This window comes from Cajanus cajan, chromosome 3, assembly GCF_000230855.2.
Source record: "Cajanus cajan strain Asha chromosome 3, NIPB_CcT2T_4, whole genome shotgun sequence".
Taxonomy (NCBI): domain Eukaryota; kingdom Viridiplantae; phylum Streptophyta; class Magnoliopsida; order Fabales; family Fabaceae; genus Cajanus; species Cajanus cajan.
The window spans coordinates 72,517,501-72,544,643 of NC_138519.1; the positions used below are offsets into that span (position 1 = coordinate 72,517,501).

Consider the following 27,143-nt stretch of genomic DNA (forward strand, 5'->3'; position numbering starts at 1 on the left):
TCATTTAATTAATTTAAATTGACAACTAATTATAAAAATATTTTATATGTTGATTTAATTATAAATAACAAAGTATTATATGGTTTTCAAATTTTTTAATAATTTGTAAACTTCACCTATACATTAAAAAATTTCAATTTAACGATTGAATTGTTAAAATTCAATATATACTATGAATTATTAATCAGTAAAATAACTTTATTCAGAGTTACTCTTAGGATAATTAGATCCACGTGCACACACAAATGTGTGTATATGAGTATATTGTACATAATGATATTACTACTTAGATCTTCAAATATACAAAATTACATATAATTTTAAATTTATTTGATGGTTCATTATGTCAGTTAGTTTTAATATACTAAATATTTAAAATATATATAAATATCTATTATTAGATAATATATGAAAGAGTTCAAATTATTTAAATTTTAACTTGCATGATTATGATTGCAATATCATCAAATAAAAATGTCTGATTAGTTAAATTTATATTTATAAAAAATTATTAAAAATATTATTTCGCTAATCTATTACCATAATATATATATATATATATATATATATATATATATATATATATATATATATATATATATATATATATATATATATGTGTGTCGGTGATTCAGTTGATAGAAAATGCCAAATAAATTTCCAACATGACTTCTCTTTAAAAATAAAAAACAATAAAAATCTAACTCGAAAGAACATGAGATTGTAAATGTATGAACCACATGCATCTAATTTATTCTTTAGTGGTCCTTCCTTATCTCATTTATATATGCAACTGTTGGCACATGGCAGTTAATTGATTTTATTTTTCTTCTCTCTTTTTATAAAGAGTAAAACGTAATTGTCATTTTTTACAAAGAAAAATTAGCATTACTTAAGCTTTTATATATTACTTGTTAAAATAATATGTTTAGAAAAAATTATATCTTGCGAATACAAATTAGTCCTTAATATCAGTTTTAAGATATTACATAAATTATGTCTATAAAAAAACATATTACTTGTTATAATTTTATATTTAAATTTTCAATTTATAATATTTTAGTCTTTTTGTTCAAATGCTGAAAATGAATAGTACTTAATTCGGGTAGTAAAGTATCAGAAATATAGAAATTTAGGAATTAAATTGATCAAATGTTTCATCTTTTTAACGCAATATAGAGAGGGTATAACATTATTTATAAAGAAATTAAGAAAAGAAAATGACGATAATTTAGACAGTTTTGTCTTTTTGTCATTATTTGTCGCCATGCAGAAATTGCCCTATATGTAAATTACGTAAAGCAAAATACTAACGCGAGTTTGGAGAAATTAGAGCAATTGAATCATCAAAAGAGACCAGTTTGTCCGTCTAATGTAACTAATATTATTGAGTTTTAAAACCAACTTAATTAACTTATTTAAGTAACATCATTAAAGACAATAAATAAATATATATATATATATATATATATATATATATATATATATAAGCGATAATCTGTTTATTCCAGAATTAAGTCTCCCTAAACTTATTTTATTTAATAATTTATATTTTATATCAAATTTTAATGATCCAACCGTTGAATTTATAATTCTTAATACATAAATCAAATTTGTAAATTTAAAAATATTTAAAAATTATTTAATATCTTATTTCATTAATTCAAATTAATATATAAAATATTTTTATAATTATCCGTCAATTTGAGAGAGATGACAGATCTACTTTAATAATAAGTCTATTGAAACTTAGTTTACTTAATAACTCATATTTTACATAAAGTTTTAATGATCCAACCATTAAACTAAAAAAAAATTAATACATAGATTAAATTTACAAAAAATTTTAAAATTAAAAATTATTTAATATTTTATTTTATTGATTCAAATTATCATATAAAATACTTTTATAATTTTCTATCAATTTAAATCAATAAAGTGCAGTATTAAATAATTTTTAAAATTTTTTAAAACTTTGTAAATTTAATTTATGTATTATAAACTTTTAATTTAACAATTAGATTATTAAAATTTAATGTAAAATAAGAGTTATTGAGTAAAGTAAGTCTAAATAAATTTATTCTTAGTGTAAGATGATTTCACCTCTTTTTTTTTTCTCTCTCTATACATACACACACACACATATATATATATATATATATATATATATATATATATATATTTGTTTTTGATGCAGTTACATAGAAGCTAATTTTCAAGAAGAGTCCTTTGTTTTTTTTTTTTTAAGTGACTTAAAAATTACAATATATTCAACTCAGTTGGCAGATAATCTATGTGTAGATCTAAGAAATCACAAGAAGTTTTTCTAATAAGAACTAAGAAGTTTCATTATATTGAACCCAGTTGTATAAGATTAGATAATTTACGGGAAGTTTCATTATATATTGTGTTGATTAAAAATCACGTGTAATAAAATATTGACTTAAATATGTTTTTAATCCCTCAAATTTAGGGTAAATCTGTTTTTGATCTCTCAAATTTAAAATTATTGTTTTTAATTCCTATAATTTAAAAAAATCTTATTTTAGTCTTTATATTTAAATTTTGTTAAAAAATTTATCAAACATTATTGCATAAAATGTACCTATTGGTGTCCTTATTAGTGAAAATATCATATTAAATCCAGTTGATATTGTATAACTATCTTAATTAGTTACTTTTAAAAATGTTATTGATAACTTAAGAAACTAAAATAATATTTTTGAAAATTACAGAATTAAAAATAACAACTTTAAATTTGAGGAACCAAAAATAAATTTATTTAAAATTTGACGGACTAAAAACATATTTAAACTTAAATATTTTATCTCTACGTGCAAAAATTTCACTGGGTAAGAAACAGACGACCCGATAAAGTGAAAACAACAAAGTAACCATGGGCCACCTGGTTCAGCCGCTACTATGCTACCACCACAGCTGTTGTACCATAAAATATTCCCTATAATCAAGGAAAGAAGAAAAATACAAAACAACAATGAAAACTTTGTTCGTAGGCATGACATATCAACAACGATACACACAAAGGAAAAACAATAGCCAGAGAAATTAAAAGAATAGAGTAGTATTGAATAAGAAGGTTTGGTGCAAAGCCAAATGAGTGCGATGGAACCATTTGTTGCATTTTGAAAGAGTCAATGTTTCATACCCTCTTTTCCAAAACCTTGCCCTAGAAGATACACATATCAAGAAATTAAATATAAGCCTTCATTATTAACCTTGTCACCATTTACTTTGCTTTTCATTTTTCACACTTTGTCTCTCTATTGCTAGCTATGACCCCTTACACTTCCTTCAGCCCTCAACAAGATGAGGTTCAATTTTCTGAAGACAAACACTTTGCCCTACATGGAAAGATCTTGCTCTTTGTTTTTCTCGCCGTCTTCTTCCTCCTCTTCATGTTTGTCCTCCTAGTGCCGTGGTTGAGGAAACGCTCTCGGCGTTCTCGCGGTTCAGGAACAGATGACGATTTCACCGAAGAACACAATAACACCCCTTCACACAACTGGTTCATAAGAAGAAGAAAAGATGTCACACTTTGCCAACATGATCACCATGCAACTGTGCAAAATTAATTCTCCTCTGGAGGTACCAAGATAAGTGCTTCAATATTTAATTCCGTGTGAATATATGGTATAGTTTTTGATGAGTACAGATTTTTGCAGAACTTTGTTGTTGGTAATTATTTTTTGTGGTGATGACTTTTCTGTCTTCTATGTCAGTGTCATACTAAACCTTTTATGGCTTATGGTATACACACATGTAACTTAGTTGAATCATATCAACATACTTTTTTGTGTATTTACTTTTTAGTCCTTATAATAAAGGAAAAACCTGCATAGTATCTGGGTCGTTAACTCCGTTAATCAGTTATATATCTGTTCTGTTATACTTATTCGTAGTTTCTTTTTTCTTCATATTTTGTTCCTTCATGACTACTGAACCTGTCAATTTTATAGATATATATACGTGATTTTTTTGTTGTTTGTTCTGGAGTGTCGAGACTTGAGAGGATGGGTTGATTTTTGAGAGGATGGGTTGATTTTTTCTTTTGTTGGATGGAAATGACTGTTGCAATTGGATGCACGTACCCTAGTTTATTACATTTTTTTACGTTTTTCAAGCTAAAAATAAAGTAAAATCAGCAATGACATTTGAAGGAGAAAAAAAAAATATTATTCTTGTTATATATATATTAATTTTGGTTTAGATAACAAAATAAAGATGTATATATATACATTTAACATTGTTCTTTTAATCAAATTTTTAAATAAGTGAAGAGCAAAAAGTAGTGTAAGAATTTTGATGGTAACTACTCATTCTCATTGTTTATATAAAAAACAAATAGGTATATTTTTTTTCCTCTTAATTATAAGAAATAAATACATTTTTTTTATTATATATATTTGTATGTTAATAGAAAGATTACCAATATCATAATATCCATACTTGCATATACCCATACTCATTAATATTTAATTTATTTGGAATTGAATTTAATTTTATTTAAATTTGTATGAATTTGATTTTATTTAGATTTATAACAGTTATGTATTGTACTTTATTATCTTTAATCTTTATTTATGTGTAATCAAAATATTTTATTTTAATAATTATTTTTTAAACTTTAAATTTATATGATTGAATGCTTAAAATTTAGTTTTAAATCCACTTATTATTGTTAGTATAATTGTGTAAAATATTTAAATTTTAATTTTATAATCTTTAAACTTTTTCTGTGAAAATTTTATTTAAATTTTAGTTATAATCTTCAAGTTTTTTATATAAATTTTTATAACTTTTAAAAGAAAAAATTGTTATAAATAACTAAAATGTATAATTTAAATATTTTATTAAATATTTTTAAGATATTTTTTTAGCAAATACTTGCATGTACTCATGGATATCGCTTATAAAATATTTTTTATACGGATATGAAGACGAGTATGAGACAGATATTTATCTAACAGAGAGGGTAGTGGGAAGTTACTACCCATACTTAACCCATTCTATTGACATCCCTATGCACAATAATATTTTTAAGCATTTTTTTTAATGAGAGGGTATTTAAATATTCTTTTAATTTTTTTTTATTATATTTATTTATAAATTAAATTTTAATATTTTAAAAATAAATTATTAATATTTAAAAAATAATTATTATTTATCATAAAATATATATAATTTATATATTTAAAAATATCTATTTATATAAATTTTAAATATTATTTATATATTTAAATATAATATTTATTTGAATATTTTGTTATAAATTTTAGTTATATATAAAAAAATATTTAGTGTGTGTAATAAACATGTTAAAATACTAGTAAATAAAGAAATAATGAGTATAATTAATTGATTTTCACAATGTAAACTTTTTTATAACACTTTAAGTTTTACATTTATTATGATTTATTGAATGTTTTTTTTATGTAATGATAGGAGTGCATACCATCATTATAGAACAAAGCCTTTTATACTAAAACATAAAATAAATAATATACAAGATAACCTAGTGCTTTTATACTAAAACGAATGAAATTCCCCTAATCTAATGCTTATGGTGTGTTTGGATGAAGAATTTTACAAATTTAAGGAATTTTAAATTCTTGGTATTTGAATTACTTTGATTTCAATTTCCATCATTCTTAAAATATTTTATTTGGATAAGTCAATTTAAATTTCTCAAATTTTAAATTTATAGGTTAAATATGATAATTTGATTCTACCATGATAAATTTGATTTTAAAATATATTTATATGTTGAGATTCTTAAATTAAATTTTATAAAATTAAATATTAACTAATTTTTAAATATTTAATAATTTTAAAAATTAATATTAGATAATATTTAATAATTTTAAAAATATTTTTAAATATTCAGCAATTAAAAATATGAAGAGATATGAGATAAGATAAAATATATATATAAGTGAAATATGAAGAAAAAAAATATGAGGAATTTCAAATTCTTACTTTTTTGGAAGAATTTGAAATTCTACTATTTCAAAAAATTTCACAAATGCTTGAATTTCAAATTCTTTATAAATTCTCCATCCAAACAAGGTATTTCACCTCAAAGAATTTGAAATTCTTCAAATAAATGAATTACTCCATTTATAAAGACTGAAAAATATAAAATAAGGAATATAGGATAGTATTTTTTTTAGAAATAAGTTAAAATAATAATTACATTATATTTTTTCTCTATTTTTAATAAAATTAAAAATTACGAATTGAGAAAAATGTTTATTATAAAATTGGCTAATTTTATTGAAAAATAGAGAAAAATAAAATTATAATGCAATTACTATTTTAACTTATTTATATTTTTTATATTGCATTCTTTATTTTATACGTTTTAATGTAAAAGCATTAATTTAGTTCTTATTTATTTTAATTTTTCATTCTTAACCAATACTATATTTTAGTAAATATAAATTATCTAAAACTTTTCATTTTCAAAATTTATTTTCTCGTAATTAATTTCAAAAATCGGCAAAAACAATATCAATGTGAGAAGGGGATTAATTATTAACAAATCATCATAATATATTTAACTATGTATATTGAACATATAAATAATAAAAAAAATAAAAATTCCTGAAAAAATATCATTAATTATGATTGTAACACAATCAATTTGGTTACATTCTTATACTCATTTTTATTTTTCTAAATAAGTTAAAATAATGGCAACTAAAATTTTGTTGAGTTTTACTGAATTATAAAAAAAAATATATTTTATTTTTGTAGAAATCATAAATAGAGAAAATAAATATACACTTTATTATAAAATTGTAAAAATATCAATTTGTTGCCAATTTCCATATATAGTTAAGGCTGAAAATTAAATCAATAAAAAAAATATTAAATTAAATGATTTAATTCATTAATAAAATTTAATAATTGATTGCCACTAAATATGTTAAAGTGACTATATCTATTAAGTTATTATAAATTGCAGAATTAACATGTATATAAATATTTCAAATATTTAAAAGAAGAACTTGGTCCTTCAAATAGTTATATGCTGACTTGAATAAAATTATCATTTTATTTTTCGTGAAAGATAATTATATATGTTATTTTTAAAAAATCTATTAATACTTTAGATTTGATTAAGTTTAAAGTTACAAACATAGTATAAATTAATATTATTAAACTATAAACTTATTCAAATGTCGACAAGTTTATTTTTTCCAAGTAACTGTTATATCTTTTATAATAATAGATTTGAGGTTAACTCAATATCAGTTTATAAGGTGGGGTTGCTTTCTATTTATATATTATTTAATTGCTTAATTTTTAGTCGTTTTTCACTTATATATTATTTTGTTTAATTTTTAGTCAATGTGAAACTTTTCTCAATACATCCTCTCACGGGTTTGGTATGAGAATAAACAGTGGGTGACCTTTTTTATTAGTACATGAATAAATGGTATTAGTACATGAATAAATGGTAGGGTTATTTTCCACTTATATACTATTTAATTGCTTAATCTTTAGCCAATATAGGAATTAGATTTTTTTTCAATACACCCCCTCACGAGTTTGGTACAAGGATAAATGGTGGGTAACCCTTTTTATTAGTACATGAATAAAGGATAGGGTTGTTTTTTTTACTTATATACTATTTAATTGTTTAATTTTTAGTTGATGTGAAACTTGGATTTTTTTCCAATACACCCCCTCATAGGTTTGGTACGAGGATAAATGGTGAGTGACCCTTTTTATTGGTACGTGAATAAATAGTAGGTGATCCTTTTTAACGATCTAGGATAGGTAGCCTTTTTTAAAGATCTAGGATAGTTCTGATACCATTTTAGAACAATGGATTTGAGCCTATTGAACTTGGTACGTGAATAAATGATAAATGACTCTTTTGAGTGATCTAGGATAACTATATTCCTTTTGAGTGAGCTATGATAACTATGATATCATTTTAAAATAATAAATTTGATCCTAACACAACTTTATAAAATCAATTTATAAGATAAAAATTATTCTCTATTTATATACTATTTAATTATCTAATTTTTAATTAATACGACGTGGATTTTTCTCCAATAATATTTGCACCACCGATTTGGTGTGGCCGAGGAGATTACATTTGCACATCAAGTTCATCTTAGTCCATATATTACAAGAAAGAAAAAAAAATAAAGCTAAAATAAAATCTAGATTCAACGCTGTAGATTCCCCCAATTTAATCAATTTCAGGAAATAATTGGAAAAGAAAATTAATTCGAGCTCAGGGTAATAATTATTCTAAATTTGGACAAAGTGGGGGAACTGACAAGTATAAAGCATATAGATGAATAAATAGTACATTTTCATTATTTTCTTTTTCATTAGCAAAGAGTTTTTTTTTTATTAAATAGGAAGACTAATCTCTCTCAAAAAAATTGACAAGCAGAATATATATTTCAATTTTTTTATTTATAAGAAATAAAATTCGATTCCTAATTACTTGATTAAATAATGTGAGTTTTTTTTAATCTAAATAAAACATGCATAAACAAATCAAAATGTGCCAAAATATGGGTACAATAATTGTGCTGGATCTGACTTTACAGGTCTTGGCCCACATAAAAGAAAAGGCTTATGACTAAGTACCATTACAACTTGGGAAGGTTAACATATAAAAAAAATAAAGTCTTCATAATCATATCTTACACCGACTCTCATACAGCTGCAAAACATTGGAGGAATCGGATACTTAGTTCGTCAGCAACGATCAGCCAAAATTATGGGATTTACCCATTCGTGTTTTCTGTCTCACCACACAATAATTAATATCATAGCTTATGAGAAAACAAAATACACATATCATAATAGTCTTATGTATTATCTCTCTTAAATTAACACTCCAACCTGAAAGTTTGAATCATTACAAAAATACACTTTTAGAGTTTGACTCATGTGATTCAGAGGATATTATGCTTAAATATTCCTCTCTTAGACTGGTGCTGAGCAATTGTAATATTTTATAATTTTTTCTTCATCATAATTAGCAATCAATTATATTTTTTCTTCATCATAATTAACAATCATTTTATTTACATGTTTTTTCTTATTTTCTTTTAGATATTTTGATTAAAAAACACAAATCGTTAATATTTATATCAACATTAATTAATAAGTATTAATTTGATATGAGTAATATTAACTTGTTTTGTAAATTAAAAATATTAAAAACAATGCTAACACAAAAAATTAATGTCTTATTAAAAATATTAAATTATATTAGAAAAAATTGTACCCATGTAATATTTATGAAATAATGTAAATTTTTTACGATCATTGTCACCACAATAGAATTTTCTTATAGTTAATTTTTTATATTCAATTCATTGATTATTAAAATTTAATTAAAAACTTCAATTCAAAAGTTAAAATAAATAAATGGATATAATCAAAATATGGCTAAAAAATTTGTTTAAAATCTTGAATTTTCTTTATTGACAGGGCCCTGGCTCTTTGTTGCGTCTGTGTCGTATTTTGTTGGTCCCCTCTTTCACTCTTTTTGGTCTCCCCTGAGCATGTTGTATTATTGTATTGTATGCAACGAAGCAGAGTGGAGGAAGATGCTAAGGCCTAAGTGAGTTACGCCATGCGTGTACTTGAGGGACTAGTGTGGTAGATGGGAAAGTGCCAGAACATAATTGGGAGACAATAATGAACCTTGTGTGTGTGTGGCCACTCTACGAACCATTGGATGGATACGATATTTGACTCATTTAAACTGATGAGTTATAAAGTCACAGTGATGGTTTATTCACCCTTAATTTGATTTGGAGACTCTTACAAAGTTGGTTAAACCACTTTAAACTTGGGAGTGTCCCCATTTTAAAGGAGCTATGAAAGTAATAGAATACGATGGAAGGAGGTTGGTTTATTGGTCAACAAGTTAATCCGCGAGATTAGTAGCGGGTGAAAATTTATTTTAGAAATTTCTGATCTTTAGAATATTATTTAAATTTATAGGTTTTATTTTAAAAAAAAAATTTGTTTCATTTTTTAAAATTAAGATAATGATAGTACTTGAACTTTCTATAATTTTATTATAGTTTAGCTATATATATAGAGAGTCAAGAAATAAAATTATAGTGTGTGTATTTCATTTAACATTTTTGAGTATTTAAGTAATTCTATTGTGTTGAGTAGTTTTTTTTTTGGGTAATAGTATCAAAGCTATGATAGAGAAAAAACAAAATAAGATTTTTTTGTTTGATGATAAGATAAATTTTATGATTTAATAGTGTATCGTTTAGGACCTTTTGGTACATGAAGGTCTTGATCAAACTTTAAAAAATGAAGTCAATTACTACCAATGAAAGATAATGGACTCAATCGCAAAAGAACCCAATTCAATTAGCTTTTGCTCTCAAGACCAAGTATAACATATTAAAGGAGACTACATCAAAAATCTTGCGCGAGAAGCTTGAAAACACTTATACATTCAAGTTGTTGATTAATCATTGATGTTTGAAGATAGAATTGTATCAACTCAAAATAAAGATAAAAGGAAATCTTTATGACCATATTAATAATTTCAACCAATTAGTATGTCAATTGTTAAATGTAAATGAAAAAATAACTAACGAGGAGCAAACAACATTATTTTTGCATTCACTACCAAGATCTTAGAAATCTTTAGTTTAGACGATGTTTGTAAGGAAAACGTCATTGAAGTTTGATGATGTAACTGCCTCTATGAGAGAAGAAGAAAGAATGATGAAAAATGATATTATTGATACGTACTATGCACTAGCCATGCAATAGTTTAAGCAAAAAAAAAAACTCATTCATGGAGATAAGTTGGGACGAGTGAAAAATCAAATTTTCAATCACACTTGGAACAAGATATGACTATCGTACAATGTTTTTATTGGAAGAACCCAAGCTAATGTGACTCTATATCGAAGGGAATTGGCAAAAAGGTAAAACCAAGAACTCCTCAGTGTATCCCGATGATTGATAAGGTTTAAAGAATTATTAAATGTATGGTAATCATTAATGGACCTTCCCTATAGACCTAGACCTAGTAAGGTTAGTATAAATAATGACGTATAGAAAGAGAAAAAGGTACTTTTTGCATTTATTACAATGTTGATTGCATTGACTTGTCTGGATCCAAAGACTAAATTGAACGTTGGAGTGCGTTTTGCAGATATCCTCCCTTTTTTCTTGTCGGACATGTATGGGTAAGGACTACTCATACCATTATCAAAGGAAAATATACGGTATTTTAACTCTTCGGGTAAATGCAACCTAACACGAGAAGAAAGTTATGCAAGAAGACTAGGAGGACGAAGGATGAGGACTCGAAGTGATGAAATTGCCTATATATCCTTGTGTAGGTACATTTTGGCACCCACCATGGGACTCATTTTGAAGGTCCTTATTATTTGTTTGTTTTGCAAGGAGAGGATTTTGGAAAAAATGGTTACTATAAGGAAGAATATCAACTTTATTCAACCTGAACAGGTCTTTAGACCTGTGGCTATGGAAGATCGAACTGATCTCTTTGATGTTGTAAGGTTGCTTTGTGAAGAAATGATAGGTATTTGTCAAGCTCGTGAGCGAAATGCTTAGAAGTTTGAGACACTTAGGAAAGAATATGTTGAATTAAAGAACTTATATAGAACTTGGATTCCCATTGGTCAAACTAATAACGAATCTTCTTCATATCATTTACCAATGATTCCTAAGGCACATGTTCCAATAATGCAGTCATCGGTTGTTCTAGATCAAGCTCCCCCTTGGTCTGAAATAGTAACTGAACTTATAATTAAGCACCCTTTTACTCAAAAAAATTGTGGAGACAATGTTATCAGATAATTGGAGGAGTCTTCCTCTAGAGAAGTATGACAGATCCTTTAATCTTGATTAATATATGAATGCATACCTTACTCAAGTTACTCTATTGACACAAGAAGTTGCTACTTTATGTTGTATTTTTTTTTACACTTTAAAGGGCCAAACACTAAGTTGGTTCATTAAGCTTTCTTTGGGATATCTATAAACTTGTTTGAAGAGTTGTTAGCTTTGTTTACTGTACAGTTCGCCACGAGTTGACCATACCAACTAATATCATTGGCATTGGCTAATATTAGGCAAGATAAAAAGGAGTCTCTTTGGTCTTTCATGGGTTGTTTAATAAAATCACTATGGAAATAAAAAATTTGAACCTTGAAGTTGTTATGGATAGGTTGAGCACTACACTAAAACCTAGGCCATTTGTAAATAGTTTGTGCAAAAGACCTCCTATGGATATGAATGACATAAGAAAAAGGGTAGAAAAATATTTGTAAATGGAAGAGTTGACAAAATCAAGAAATCAGGAAAGAGCGGAGGTTGTCCTTAGTAAAAAAGAAAATGAAAGAGAATCATATGAAAAAAGCAGGGGATGGGATAATTCAAAGGGTTATTAGACAAGGGGCCTCAATATAAAAGTTATACCCCTCTAAACACAAGTAGGGCAAGAATCTTATGGCAAACACTTACCTTAGAAATCTTAACTATTCCTAAAAGAACTCATACACCTCCTAGAGCAAATATATCAAAGTCATGTTCATATCATCAAAATCACAGGCATTCAATTGAAGAGTGTGTAGCCTTGAAACATAAGGTGGAAGACCTCATAAAATAGGAACAACTAAAAAATCATGTTGAAAAATATGGGTCTAGCAGAGGATAAAACCGTAAGGGAGAAAGTTACATGTCTTGAAGAAGGGAGTCAAAGAAAAATGAGAAAAATAATAGAGCAAGAACGAAGCCAATCTAGAGAAATAAGAGGAAGAGGTAATGACAATTCAAGGGATCAACTGAAAAGGATTATTAACATTATTTCTAGGGGATTTGCTAGTGGAGGTGTTACCTATTCGACTAGAAATAGGCATTTGAGGGTAGTGAAATCTATGAATGTAGTGGAAGATAGAAAAAGAATGAGGATGTCTATAATAAATTTCATTGATGAAGATTTTCATGGGGTAGATCCCATACAAGATGATCTGATGATAATCGGTGTTGAGATCAACAATTGTATCATAAATAAAGCTCTAGTAGATAAAAAAAGTTTAGCCGATATACTATATTGGAAGACGTTCAAGCAAATGAGAATGTTAAAGGAAGAATTGAAGTATTATAATGAACCTTTAGTAGGCTTCTTGGGTGAACATGTAATAACAAGGAGATGTATTGACCTTTACACTTGCTTTAATTTTGATCAACAAGTTAGCAAAACTATAAATATTAGGTACATTGTTGTAAATGCTAACACTTTATATAATATTCTACTCAGAAGACCATCCATAAATGTCATCGATCCTATTATCTCTACCCTTTATCTTGCATGAAATTTTCTGTTGAATCTCGAAGATAACTACAATGCATGCTAATTAAAAGACAGCTAGAGAATGTTATATGACAAGCCTAAAAGTAACACTTATTATAGAAGAGGAAGACAAGAATGTACACGTGGTGTTGGCCATAGCCGAAGATACTCAACCTTAATAGACCTAGGCCCGAGGATGAGTAATAAAGGTTTCAAAATAGAGCCAAATGAGAAAACATTAATATTTAGATGTTTATTTGACACCTACAAAGAAGGTTGCTAAATCAAAATTGGTAATGGATTTTCATTACTTCATATCACATTTGTAGAAATCAAACGATGTTTTGACACTTTAAAAACTAATGATGAGTTTGGTCATTTCATGTTAGAAATTGATGAAAAAATAAAAGTTAAAAACATTGAAATTGTGTGAAAAAAAGCTCTACAACAACATCATTGAAACTTTTTAAAAGGTTAGGTATGTACTCTTTACTAGTACCACTATCATTTCATTGGAAGAAATAACATCACAAGACTACAAAATTATTGGTTTAAAATGGATTGCAAAGTGTTTAAGGGGAGACTCTCGTTGTGAGGATAGAAAATGAAGAAGAAGAAAACTTTACTACTTGAAAGGATGAACTTTGAGAAGGTATAGGACATATTGATTTCAGAAAACATTTTCTATTTTTATTTATTGAAAATTGTTTTCGTTTCCAAAATTTTCCATTTAGAAAACATGCTTAGATTGGATTTTTTTTTTCATTTTTAAATTTGGGTTTCTTTTGAAAATATTTTCTAAAATTAAAGTCAAACATATTTTCCATGTTATTTTTTTGTTTCTTTTGAAAATGAAAATAAAAAAACAGTGAAACCAAACGGATCCTAAACTTTTTTAAAGAGACAATTGTTTGAAAATTTTAATAGAAGCAGGAATTGTTGGAAGAATAATTCAAATTTCTGGAAAAATAGATGGGGTGCATAGAAATTCAAGATGAGTTATTTTTAGAGTTTATATTTTTTAGAATATTTTTTAGATTTATAAATTTTATCAATTTATTTTAATTTTTTAAAGAAATTTGTTTCCTTTTTCTAAAAATTTAAGATTATACAGCATTTGAATTTTGTATTATAATTTAACTCTAAATATAAAGATTTTTGGGCATGTAGATAATTTTGCTATGTGAAAGAGCTTTTATAGCAATTTCTAACATTGAAATGAAATCATTTAAAAAACATGGGCTCAATTGTATATGAAGGTCACTGTGATGCAATGATGGAGTTGGATGGAGGTTGACATGATATAGTTATGGCAGCATGAAAGTCGTACTAACGATTTGACGGGTTTGGTGCTGATAGAGGGAGGTCCTTGAACTTATTTTTTTCGAAGGAAAATGGTGGTGGTCGCTAGGTTAAATTTCATGGATGGATTAGTTGGAATATAATGAGGTTTCATGGGTCAGAGGAAGAAGGGCTTAGAGTGTTGGTTATAGAAATTTGGTGTGATTAAAGGGTGGGTTTGGGTGGTCTTGTGCCTGGTGGGTTTAGTTCAGATTGCTATGGAAGAAAAAGAGACTAAGGTTTGTGGTGACATTTCATGAGATTAGCTGGATCTTATGGTTATTAAAACATCATGCATGCTGATTTTTATAAATAATTTATTAAAATTCTTATTTTACTTTAAATAACATTTTACATCGTTTTTTATATTAAAAATGATGCGATATGTAATTTTCTTTATATTAAAATAAAAAATAAATAAATTTAAATAAGTAAAATATAAAATAATAAAAATATAATATATATATATATATATACATATATATATATATATATATATATATATATATAAGTGAGAAAATGTTATTTTAATAAAAAAGTATAATATATGAATAAAAAAAAAAGGAGACTTAACTCCCTATCATAACTCTCAACAAAACAATTTGGTCAATTGGTCATACTTGTGATGAGATGATGATAAAGATAGTAGTGACTATTGTTTTGACTAATGCAATCCTTGTTACATTGTCTGTAACATCTACACTGTGACCCATGTCCCAAGTTTAGCAATATATAGAGATAATCCTTTTTACATTGTCTAACATCTACTTAGTGATCCATGTCCCAGGTTTATCTAGAGATCGGATGAATGAGGTTTGGAATTAGAATACTGTTGGTCACTACTACATTTTCCTCTTAATTTTTGGTGACAAACTACGACTAACCAACTCAATATAGGTCACTTAACATGAGAACTAAATCATTCTGTATTTCAAAAATAAAAATCCTAACTAAATAAAAATACTTCTAAAACAAAACAAATTTTCAGATATTTACATATTTCATATGCTTGAATTAATTAAACATGAGATTTAGATTCTCTCATGTTTATAGGGAGGGTAATGATTGTATTAATAACTTAATTGGATTTAGTCTTAGACATTCCGATTCTTTTTGATGATCCGTTATTCCTCCTTGTATTATATCATCTTACTCTAGAAAGAGTTGTGATCTTCCACACTTTAGGTTCTCATAGTGAGAACCGAGGTTATTTTTGTACTTTTTTCATTTTTTTTAATGTTATATAGTCTTTTTAATATACTGCAGACAATTGTTGTAGAGTGAGATGCTAACTTAGTTAAAATCTCTTCCTCACATTGTGATGCTATAGCACATATATCTTCTTTTTTTTAAAAAAAAAAAAAGATACATAATCTCAAGGGGTTGATTGAGTGGAGCAAGACAGAGTTTCACATTTGTAGACAGGGTGGCACCCCCTCCCACTAAATTTTATCTCTACCAAAAGAAAAACATTAAGATACATGTTCCAGTTAGTAACAATCCTCGATCAATATTGACAAAGCTTGAGCCATCCACATAAAAATTTCACATTTTCCAAGAAGGAAACATCTAAACAATAATCATGTAATGGTTATAATCAGACTCAGACATATTTAAAGCTAGATTAAAAACCAGAATTATGGCCATTCATTCATAGAAAGAACACAAGACAGAAAATTGTGCTGTCTGCATTATAATATTGATTGTGAACATACACTGCAAGCATCAGCCAGTTTTTCTAACAAAAAAGACTAGAGTACTTTAACAGGTACAGAATAAACATTTTCTACCTAGATTGAAAGATGTAGAGAACTGATTCCTAGTGCCTCATTTGTTTAACTGCAATATGCTTCATATCAAAATATGATACCGCCCACCAATATGGAAGTGAGGGGAACTGTGAGGTTGTCATCAATTTCTGTGCTGATAGGAAGGGACTCAACAAATGCTGTGACAACAGACACAAACAGAAAACCTAGTACCATTTTCCAGCTTCCCTCAATAAATCCAAATGAGGAAAAATACCACATATACCTGTCAAAACACTAACCGTTAATAGGACTATATATTAAACAGGTTATCACTTTGAGGACAAAATAAATAAAAGTAAAGCAACAGAAGTCAACTAAAATTTACGCGATAGAAGCTAAGAATCCAAAAGTTGCCATTGCAATTGAACCGGCAAAGGACTTGTTTCTGTTGTATGGTATCTTTTCGTCACCAAATCGCCTTCCAACAATGTCAGCCATGCCTGAAACAACATATTAAGAATAAGAATCAGATCCAGTCCTTCTAGGATGCAACACATAAGGTTTCTCTGCAACCTGACAGTGATAAAGAGGTGATTCCCCCGCCCCTCTTTCTTTTTCTACAACAACAAAACCCTTTTCTTTTCTAATTTAAAATTTTTTTTAGAAGGACTTCTGGTGCAGCTAAAGCATTGCCTAATTCCGGGGAAATTGGCAGTGGCAAAATTACCATCTCCTGCACACAGATTACATATTGTAGCAATGGAAATTGGCGAAGTTCTCCAGTATATTATGGCTGCCAAAGTAATAGTTGCGGCATAATACAGTGGTCCTTTAAGAATTTCCCTGGTGCAGAAGAAGAACCAAGAACAAATGAATAAATAATGTAATGAACTAATGACACGAAATCATTTACCAAAAAATGGAAATTCAAATAACGTTTAACTTTTATTCTCAAGAAGGACATCTCACATCCCAATGTTTAACCTGGCTAGTAATTTGTAACATTATGCAAACCTCGTTTTTTTATTCCTCACATAATCACATACAAGAAACAGAAATATGTCCATTTTGTTTGTTTTGGATTGGATTGATCAGCATCAGCTTAACCATTTGACAATATGATATATACTTCTCTATACAAAATTAACAACACAATGAGCCAACATTTAATTGTTTTACAGATTCAAATATTTCTCACTGGGATTCAAGTGTACAATATTGCAACCTGTAATCTCCAGATCTGCTCATTGATCTCACTGTGGCTTCATCTCTCCATATTCCAAGTCCAATAACAAGCATCTTAATTATATTGACTCCCGGAATGAGAGCAGCAAAGAATGATGCCCAATAGTCAGTACTGTAAAGATTGGAGAAAGGACATTTTCATTCAACAAGGGAAATTGTAACAGCACTTAGAACAGGCTTGCAATCCATATACTATACAATTACCTGAATAGTGGCCAGCAGAGCATGAATAACAGCCCAATGCTTATATGTACAAGTTTCCTATTTAGTTTCTAAACATAGAAAATAGTTTATGAGAATTCTGCCGACACAAACATGATTCACATTTAGAAACACACACAAACTCAGCATCTATTCAATGACAAACAGCATACAGAAAACTCGTGACCCTCTTTGAAAGATATAGCATAGCACAATGAAAAACAATATTTACTTCTAAAACGACAAGACATTAGTCTTAGAGAGAGAAAGCCAGATAGCAACTAAGCATTTCTCTTCAGAAATTAGCATGATTGAGGGGGTGTGATAACAACACACTTTGAAAAAGTATATCCCCACTTTTAGGCAAACCTAGGAACACATTGCCATATCAGTCCCAATACTAAAGAAACAAGAATTTAAGTCATTGATGTATTTTCTGCTGGTCAACTAAGGATTAACATGGTTGACAATAACCAATAAAGTCCAACACAGATGGCACATAGCTGAGCTCCTTAAGCATACCGATAAACCTGACCTTACATAAGGAGAAAACTTTGTTAAGAGAAACAAAATTCACTTCAATAACCTCTACCTCAACTCTGATTATTGTTTGGGAGACATTTTTGGTTCGCAAACAAACACAAATAAAAAAAAAACATGGTTGACAAAAGCGTAGGCTGAGCACTAAGTACATGTTTAGATACCGGTTTAAAACCACGTATCAGAAAAACACATTCCAATATAGAAAAAGTAAAAGCATGCTAGTATAGTTTTTCTTTTTCAACCTCAATTAAATTGAACTAAACTAGTTCTCAAACACACCTTAAGATGACCGGCAAAAGCATAAGACGAAGTGTTACATTCATGCTTCTGTAGCGTGTACGGACTAGAATGAGGGTTTAAGGGAGTAAGTTTAAGTCTTCATACTTTAAGGGATCTCCAATCTTCTTTGTGGTCTCTAAATGTCTTTTACTTCAAATGAAATTTAAAAAAAAAAATACACTTTGCATCTACCTCATATCGGCTTTTCTTGACTTAAACAGTAAATTTAAGTTTAACAATTCAAAAAACATGGAAAATACTCCACCAAAGCTTGTCTTGTAAAAGTTCCAAAACATGAAAACACCCAACTAATTGTACGCAAAAACGGTCACTTCCAACAAGACCCAGTTGCAGTTACTCAGTCAGCACCAAATTGCCACAAAATTCCACACCCCAACATCATTTTCCTTCAACTAAACCCTACCCCAAAACAAAAAGACACAAACTTTCACATGTTGAGACAAGACCCACCTGGTCGAAGAGGCCTCGTTTTGCAGTCTCTTCCCACAATCTGAGGGCGGACAACGCAACAACCCCGGAAATGGCAGTGGCGTAGATGTCAGAGACAAGAGGGTCGTGGTGCAGCATCGTGGACCGTGGTGGCGGCGTAGTGGAAGAAGAAGAAGAAGAAGAAGAAGAAGTGAAGAGGGAAGTAGGTTTGAGTTTGGAAACAAAAGGGGAAGGGAAATGAAAAGTGGGTCTCGTGTTAGGTGTGAGGAGAAGAGGTACAGAAAGGTAAGCAACAGGGTCAAACCTTTGTTGTAGTGTGTAGCTCCAAATCCTGTTGCAACTGCGAGACATCATCCGGGGGAGGCAAGGAATCCCTGTTGTAAATTGACTCAATTCACATCCTCGCATTGTTTTTTCCAAACTTGAAATCACATTGAAAGCTGTGTTTGTAGTTTGCTGCTACACTTCTTCACCCTCACAGATTCACGGCTGCTTAATTAATTTGTTACCAGCTTTTCTTTCTTTTGGTACAGGTTACAGGATTTGTTATCAGCTTTGTAAATATTTGCAATTACTCTTATTTGGTTTAATTATTTATTTACTCCTTAAGATTTACAAAATTCACTTAATTATATTTTTTTTCCTAAATTTAATATAGTTATTTCGGTCTTCAATTTTAAAATTTGAATTTTTAATTCATGTAATTTTAAAAATATTATTTTAATTTTTATAAATATTTTTTTCACTCATAATTAAAAGATGTATTTTTAGTCTCTAAAATATAAAAGTTATTATTTTAATTCCTTAAATTTAAAGTTTATCTTTAGTTCATATATTTTTTTAAAAAAATCTCTCCTTATCACTAATAACATAATTGATAATGTTAATAACATGGATAAAAAAAATTATCTATGACAGTTTTACTAATAATTTTTAAATAGATAAATTGAAATATTAATTTTTTATATATGTTTTAAAGTCTAAAAACTCAAATTTTAAATTTGAGAAAACAAAATAATAATGTTTATAGTTTGAGAACTAAAAATACAAATTTTAAATTTGAGAAATTAAAGTAATAATTTTTTATTTTAAAGATTAAAAATACAAATTTGAAATTTTAGAAAAAAATATATACATCAAATTTAGAGGCAAAAATGTAATTAAAAAAAATTTACGATTTTATCTCTTAATATACTAATTTTATGCTCAAATAGATTTTTTAATTAAGAATTTGGATTTGATTTTTCATTGGTCATTGAATCGCAGTTAAAGGTTTCAACTCGATTAGATGAAGTTTTATCTCCATAATTTACGTTTTAATTCTTAGACAGTTTTTGTTTTTAATCCGGTTCTTATAGTACGTATGTGGTTCTTATCATTTATGTGGTCAAGGGGCCCTTGTTAATTTCAAATACTCTAACACGTGATCATTATAAATACATTTATTAACTCACGATTTTAGATAACACGTGTTTAGTATTGAAAAAATTATATATCATACTCGCAAATATATATGGATGAATTTCGTTAGAGTTTTAAATAAATAATTAAATAAGTATTTGATTAATAAAGAAATAAATATAAATAGAGAGTTAACGTTACCTACAATCAGTGACGGATTCAAAAATTTTAGATAGTAGGAGCAATATTTATTTATATATTTGTAATATTAAAAATTTTACATATATAAATTTTAAAAGCATAAATATATTATCATAATTATTTTTTATAATTTTTTATATTTAAGATTACAAGTAAATATGAAAATAAATTAGGTTAGACTAAATTTTATTATAACTTAATAGGTTTGAACCTAACGTTTTTAAAAAATATATATCCTAAATTTTTTTAAATTTTTTGTTAGAACTACAACTTTAAAGACCTACTTTATAATAATTTAACACTATTAAAAATATAAAATAAATATGTTACATTTTATAAAAATCAAGTTTAATTTATTTATGATATAAACATGTTTTTAATATCTAATACGTATTTTTAGATGATAATTTATTTTATATTTTATAATAACAATTTTAAATGGAACATAAATCTTTTGATTTTTTTATTTTGATTTTTTTAATCAATATATACAATAAATAGAAAACACAATAGGTAAACATGCATACTATAAATTTTATTTTATTAAAAATTAATTTTTTTAATATATTACATTATATATGTGAGTATTAATATATATATATATATATATATATTATAATTAAATCTTTTAAAAAAATTGATTCGTTATTAAGGAATATTTTTTATCACATAAGAAAATTAATTTTCTTCAAAAATTTAACGCACATCAAATAAATAAATCTCTTGTACAAATCTATATTTTATTTATATAATAATTTAAATATATATTTATTTTATTAAAATATTATTTTTTAATTAAATCTCTTGCCTATAGATAATGTTAATTGGGTCATAGTATATATTATGTTAGTGAATTAAATGTTAAATCATTGAATCACCAATTAATCTATATGACTCGTTGTTATATATTAAAAATTATAAATAATTGATAATTTGTAAAATTTATGCTTAATAAAGTATTGAAAAAAAATTAAATCACACCTAACTAATCTAAAAGAAATTCACAATATAAATTAACATAATTTCATAAGTCTAGTCTTAAAATTAACATTCACAACCAAGTTAGAACTTCAAGCACTAGCAAATAACGACAGACCAACCACCACCAAGTCTAATTAATAAGCAATAAATAAATTTAAAATGTAATTAACAACTTATGTATTAGAATAGGGTCACGTTACCATGTAGTGTGTAGAAGAATAAGAGTGGATAGATGGATTTAGATTCATGGACCAATTCGTAAGCTTGTGGATTTCGTAAATAACATTTTTTTTTCAAATTCGTATGATTATGTTTTTAGTCTAATTTGTAAAATCTGCGGACTTGGCAGATTTAATTCGCAGGCTAATCCGTAGACTTTACTAATTAATATTTTTAGATATTAAGACTTTAATATTAAGTTGTATATTTAATCTTTTATATTATTATGACATTAAAACTATGTTTAGTTGGTATGTATTTGTCATTTGGATTATTTTTATGACATTTTGATGCTTTTATTAATAAAAGTTTGATACTATTACATAAGTATTTGTAATTATTTTTATTTTAACATTTTAATATTTAGTATTTTAAACTATGTTAACTATTGATAAATGTTAGTGTGATGAAATTTAGCTTATAAATAAAAAAGATTTTTTCTTCTTCTAATTTTATGCAATTTTATTTTTTAAAAATATATTTTTTTGAATCATTATTTAGACTCGCGGACCAGTCCATTTATCCGTGGATTTTGGCAGACTGGATACAAACTTGGAAAATAAGTTCATTTATTTTATGGGTCGAACTTAAACACTTTTTAAAGGTCAGGCCTTAAACGGGTTTAACTAGTCCATATACCCACCCCTATAGACGACGAACACACCGCTATATAATGAGGAGAGATGATGAATGTTGAAGGTTATGTCGTTATACAATGAGGAGATGAGAAATGCACCACACTAGAGCAAGCAAGGTCGCACTACCGCTATCAAAGTGTGCAATTGCGAGATAAAAGAGATGACAAGCATTGTGTGGTGCTGGAACTATGCAACAAAGGAGAGTAACGAATGACGAAGACAAATGAACAAAGGAAAGCCACAAATAGAGGAGAGATGTTTGGCTGTTTGGGTGCTTTGAGAGAGGAGAGTGTGACTAAATGAGTTTGAGAGCATCACAAGATACATATCAATTTTTTTTTTAATTTGTGTTTTTCATTAAAATGACATCGTATTACTAAAACAAAAGTTTGTGCATTAACCCAATCAAGTCAATCGAACTAGACAAGTCATCAATTTTAGGCCAAACCTTTCAAGTCAAATATGATCATATCAGGTTGAAAGCACACTTGATCTATTAGACGACTCAAGTTGGTTAGTGGTCAGTTCCCAAGTCAATCGATCAGGTCGGCTAGTCCGAGCTAAGTCTGATAACAATACCTACAAGTACCTTAGTTTAAAAATATTAAAAATATTTTTAATTATATATAAAATAATTTGACTTATCTAATTTTTAGTATAAATTATGTCAAAATTATTTTTTTAAGTACAAAATATGCTAAAAACTTATTTTTAATATAAATATATGTTTTAAAATTATTTATTTTTTAGTTGTATTTTATTTCTTATTTTTTATTTAAAACTTTATATTTTAACAAATATTCACACACACACAAATATAATTAATGAATTTCTACAATAAGAGAAGGGGCTACACAAATATAATTAATGAATTTCTACAATAAATAAGACATGCGAGAAGGGGCTATGCCTTACCTTATCCTATTGTCATCCCTATACATGTCATATTCATAATAACTTTCAAAGTTTTAAATGTATATGTTAGTTACATGGAGGTACACACGGGAATAGCAAAATAAGTTGGTTTGGTGAGTCGACCCTCAAACCACTCAAAAATGGCCGGTTAGGTTAAGTGGCCTAGTCCGGCTTTTTGACCCAATAATTAAAAATAAATAAAAAATACACGAAATAAAAAAAAACAATTTACTAAAGTAGGTAGTTTTTGTCACATAGAAAGTCACGTGGATGAGAAAACGCACGGGGTGGGTGTTTTTTAGAAAGAGCCTCTGCCAGGCGCCTTATGTGGGTGATGTGGCAGCTGAGCCACGTGGAAAAGAAAGAGTAGAGGGGCAGGCGTTTTTCAGAAAGAGCCTCCTCACCCTTAAGAACATTGAATTGAATATGTTTAAAGGACTAATAGATTAATGGATGAGATTAGAAGACCCAGGAGTTAGATCCTTTCTTAGTAACCCAAGTGAAAAAGATTGGTAGGGATATAAGTGGCCCTTTTACGAGTGGAAGTTGATGGTTTTTTGGGTTCAAGGATAGAATCTATGTGCTTAGTAAACCCAAATTAAGGAAGATGATCTTAGAAAAAATACATAAGAGTACTTTTTGCATTCATTTAGGAGTTACTAAAATGTATCAGAGTGGCGCAGCGAGAACGTGATGGTCTAAGGTGAAAAAAGAAGTAGAGGAGATGGTTAGAATTTCTTAAAGATTATGACTTCCAATTGAATTATCACCTCGGTAAGGCTAATGTTGTAGCTAACCCTTTAAGTAGAAAATCTTTGAGAATGTCTTCTTTGATGGTTAGGGAATTGCATATGATTGAGGAGTTTAGGGATATGAGTTTAGGGTGTGAGTTGACCTCTAAGAGTATTAAGTTGGGAGTTTGAGAGTGATTAATAGCTTGATAGATGAGATTAAAGAAGGTCAGAAGGTAGATCCTTTCTTATTAAGTCAAGTAGAGAAGTTGAATCAAGGTGTAGAGAGTGGGTTTAGATTTGAAATGGATGGAGTGTTGAAATTTAAGAATAGGTTGTGCATTCCTAGTGTGCCAGAGCTTAAGAGAGCAATCCTAGAAGAAGGTCATAAAAGTATCCTTAGTATCCATCCAGGAACCACTAAGATGTACCAAGACCTTAAGAAGATGTTTTGGTGGCCTAAGATGAAGAAGGAAGTGGAGGAATTTGTGTATGCTTGCTTAGTATGTTAAAAAGCTAAGGTAGAACACCAAAAACTTTCAAATTTATTGCAACCTTTAGACGTCCTAATTTGAAAATAAGATTTTGTATCTATTGACTTAGTTGTAGTTATGTATGATATTCGTAAGAAATTTAATCTTATTTGGTTAATGGATAGGCTTACCAAGTTTGCTCACCTTGTACTTATTAACATTAGACATTTCTTGGAGAGATTGATAGAGTTGTACATCAATAAGGTAGTGAGTGCTACATGAGAATTAGAAAGAAAGATGCGAGAAACTTATCTATTTCTGTTTTCAGGTAAATTTCGGGGACGAAATTTCTAAAAGGATGGGAGAATATTGTAACACCCCGAATTTTCTACTAATATAATGTTGATTATTATTTATTTTTGTATAGTTATTTTAGTTAATTAAAGGGTTATAAATTTTTTTGTAAAATTATATTTTTTACGCCGGAACGGGCTGTTCCAAAAATGGAATGGGCCATTCCAGACGAAGAAAAGATACTATTTTTCGAGCAGCAGAACGGGCCGTTTCAAATGTGGAACGGGCCGTTCCAAAGTAATAAAAAGACCCATTTTTGTTTTACCACAACGCGCCGTTCCCAAAGGGAAACGGGCCGTTCCGAGATTTTAAAAATACCTAAAAAGTTGTGTTAGAAACTGGGCGTTCCAACTATGGTCAATAAGTGTAAACTTAAACCCCAGAACGGGCTGTTCTAATACGGGCCGTTCTGGGTACACCAGGTTGCCTATAAATAGAGGAGGTGGGTGAAAATTTTATAACGGAGTGATAAGTGAAAATCTTAAAGAGAGAAAGAGGAAGAGAGAGAGAGAGAGAAAGAGAGAGAGAGAAAGAGAAAGAAAGAGAGGGAAAGAAAGAGAGAATCCAGAGGAGGAGGTCCTACCCAAGTTTCAACTCCGCTTATCTAGGTAAGGGGGGAGTGAACAACCTCACTCGGGGGTGTGGGGATAATTGTTGGATAGTTTGTTTGTCGGATTGGCCCCCAATCCCTTGCTGTTGTTCTGTTTTATTTTCTGTTTGCTCTGCTCTGTTCCTTGTTGGAAATAATAAATGATTATGTAACCTCAATCCCTTGCCTTTGTTCTATTCTCTGTTTGCTCTACTTTGTTCTTTGTTGGAAGTAATAAATGAATATGGAATTAATGCTAAAATAAATAAGTTTTAATATGAATGATAATGTTCTCTATGGATACCTATGCGGACCTTATGAGGAGTATTTATGACATGACCATGTGAAATATGGACAAATGACGTGAGACCTAAGAATGAACTATTGAGACAAGCTGGGATTATAAGGATATGAAAAATGATGACATGATGTACTAAATAAAATTATGTAATAAGTTAAATGTTGAGTCAATGAGATTATGAATGTATGACATGCATCATATGTATATATTACTCCAGGTGTGCCGCTGAGGCCGCATACCCACGATGTAACATGCTAATAAGGTGTACCTTATGGTCACCCACGATGTAACATGCTAACAAGGTGTACCTTAGGGTCACCAACGATGTAACATGCTAACAAGGTGTACCTTAGGGTCACTAGTGATGTAACTAGGTGTACCTTAGGGTCACTAGTGATGATATGTGAAACTTCCGTATGGCGCCACATGCATGCATTTATGAGTCGATTCCATGATATCATTGCATGATAAATGAGTGTATATGTGATATTAATGATGTATGTGTATTGTTTACATGTGACTTATATTGTTGTGTGTGTGTGGGTGCTATCTAACCTTTATTTCTGCACCTGAAACTGAGTGAGATGTTTCTCACTCCCTTGTTGTTTTTGTATATGTTTAAATTATGTTGCAGGTGATCAACATCATGAGGATGTTGGTGATGAGGCTTAAGGCTTCAGTTGGGCATGCTCTGATAGGATGTGACATCGGGCATAGCTAGGCTTATTTTTGGATGTTATTATTTTAAAAAGCTTTAACTTTCTTTTTTTTGTAATTTTGAACGTTCTTGAGAAAAGACCAAAATGTACATCTTTGTTATATTATTTTTTATTACATGATTTGTAAATTATAAATTAATTCCTAACTAGGAGGTACTGTCACCTTTGCTAGAATTAATCTTGTACAGGTAGGGACGTTTGGTCATTCCTACATCGGCCACCAAATGGAAGAATCAGGTAGCCGAACGCCAATCGGCCACCTGAATCAGCCCATCATCACTTAACACTTAATCTAGGCTTAGGGGATAATTACTTGATTAAACCCTAAACCCTAATACGATAAATACGCTATAGGGCCCATAAGGCTCAAGGCCCATAAATGTCAGTATAAATAGCTCAGGTCAAAAGGTAACGTCACTGTTCATTAATTATCCTAGATATCTGTGCT

At 28.3% G+C, this 27,143-nt stretch overlaps 1 protein-coding gene across 1 annotated transcript; it reads right to left on the bottom strand.

Annotated features, from left to right (window-relative positions):
* Nucleotides 1-16,371: 16,371 nt before the first annotated feature.
* On the bottom strand, nucleotides 16,372-19,693 carry FOLK (Phosphatidate cytidylyltransferase family protein). The gene is made up of 6 exons (XM_020379304.3): nucleotides 19,195-19,693; nucleotides 17,905-17,972; nucleotides 17,681-17,812; nucleotides 17,183-17,298; nucleotides 16,841-16,955; nucleotides 16,372-16,738 (listed from the first exon to the last, which is right to left on the bottom strand). Exons 1-6 carry the CDS (start codon nucleotides 19,579-19,581, stop codon nucleotides 16,561-16,563), a joined length of 996 nt encoding a protein of 331 aa, XP_020234893.1. The 5' UTR covers nucleotides 19,582-19,693; the 3' UTR covers nucleotides 16,372-16,560.
* Between the last annotated feature and the right edge of the window lie 7,450 nt (nucleotides 19,694-27,143).

Bases quoted from the DNA above. Each gene is read 5' to 3' on its own strand.
- FOLK (XM_020379304.3), bottom strand. From the start codon at position 19,581: ATGCGAGGATGTGAATTGAGTCAATTTACAACAGGGATTCCTTGCCTC. The intron at 17,973-19,194 runs GTGGGTCTTGTC...TTCTATGTTTAG, and splicing joins AACGAGGCCTCTTCGACCAG to AAACTAAATAGGAAACTTGT. The intron at 16,739-16,840 runs GTAAATTTTAGT...GTGTTTTGACAG, and splicing joins GGATTCTTAGCTTCTATCGC to GTATATGTGGTATTTTTCCT.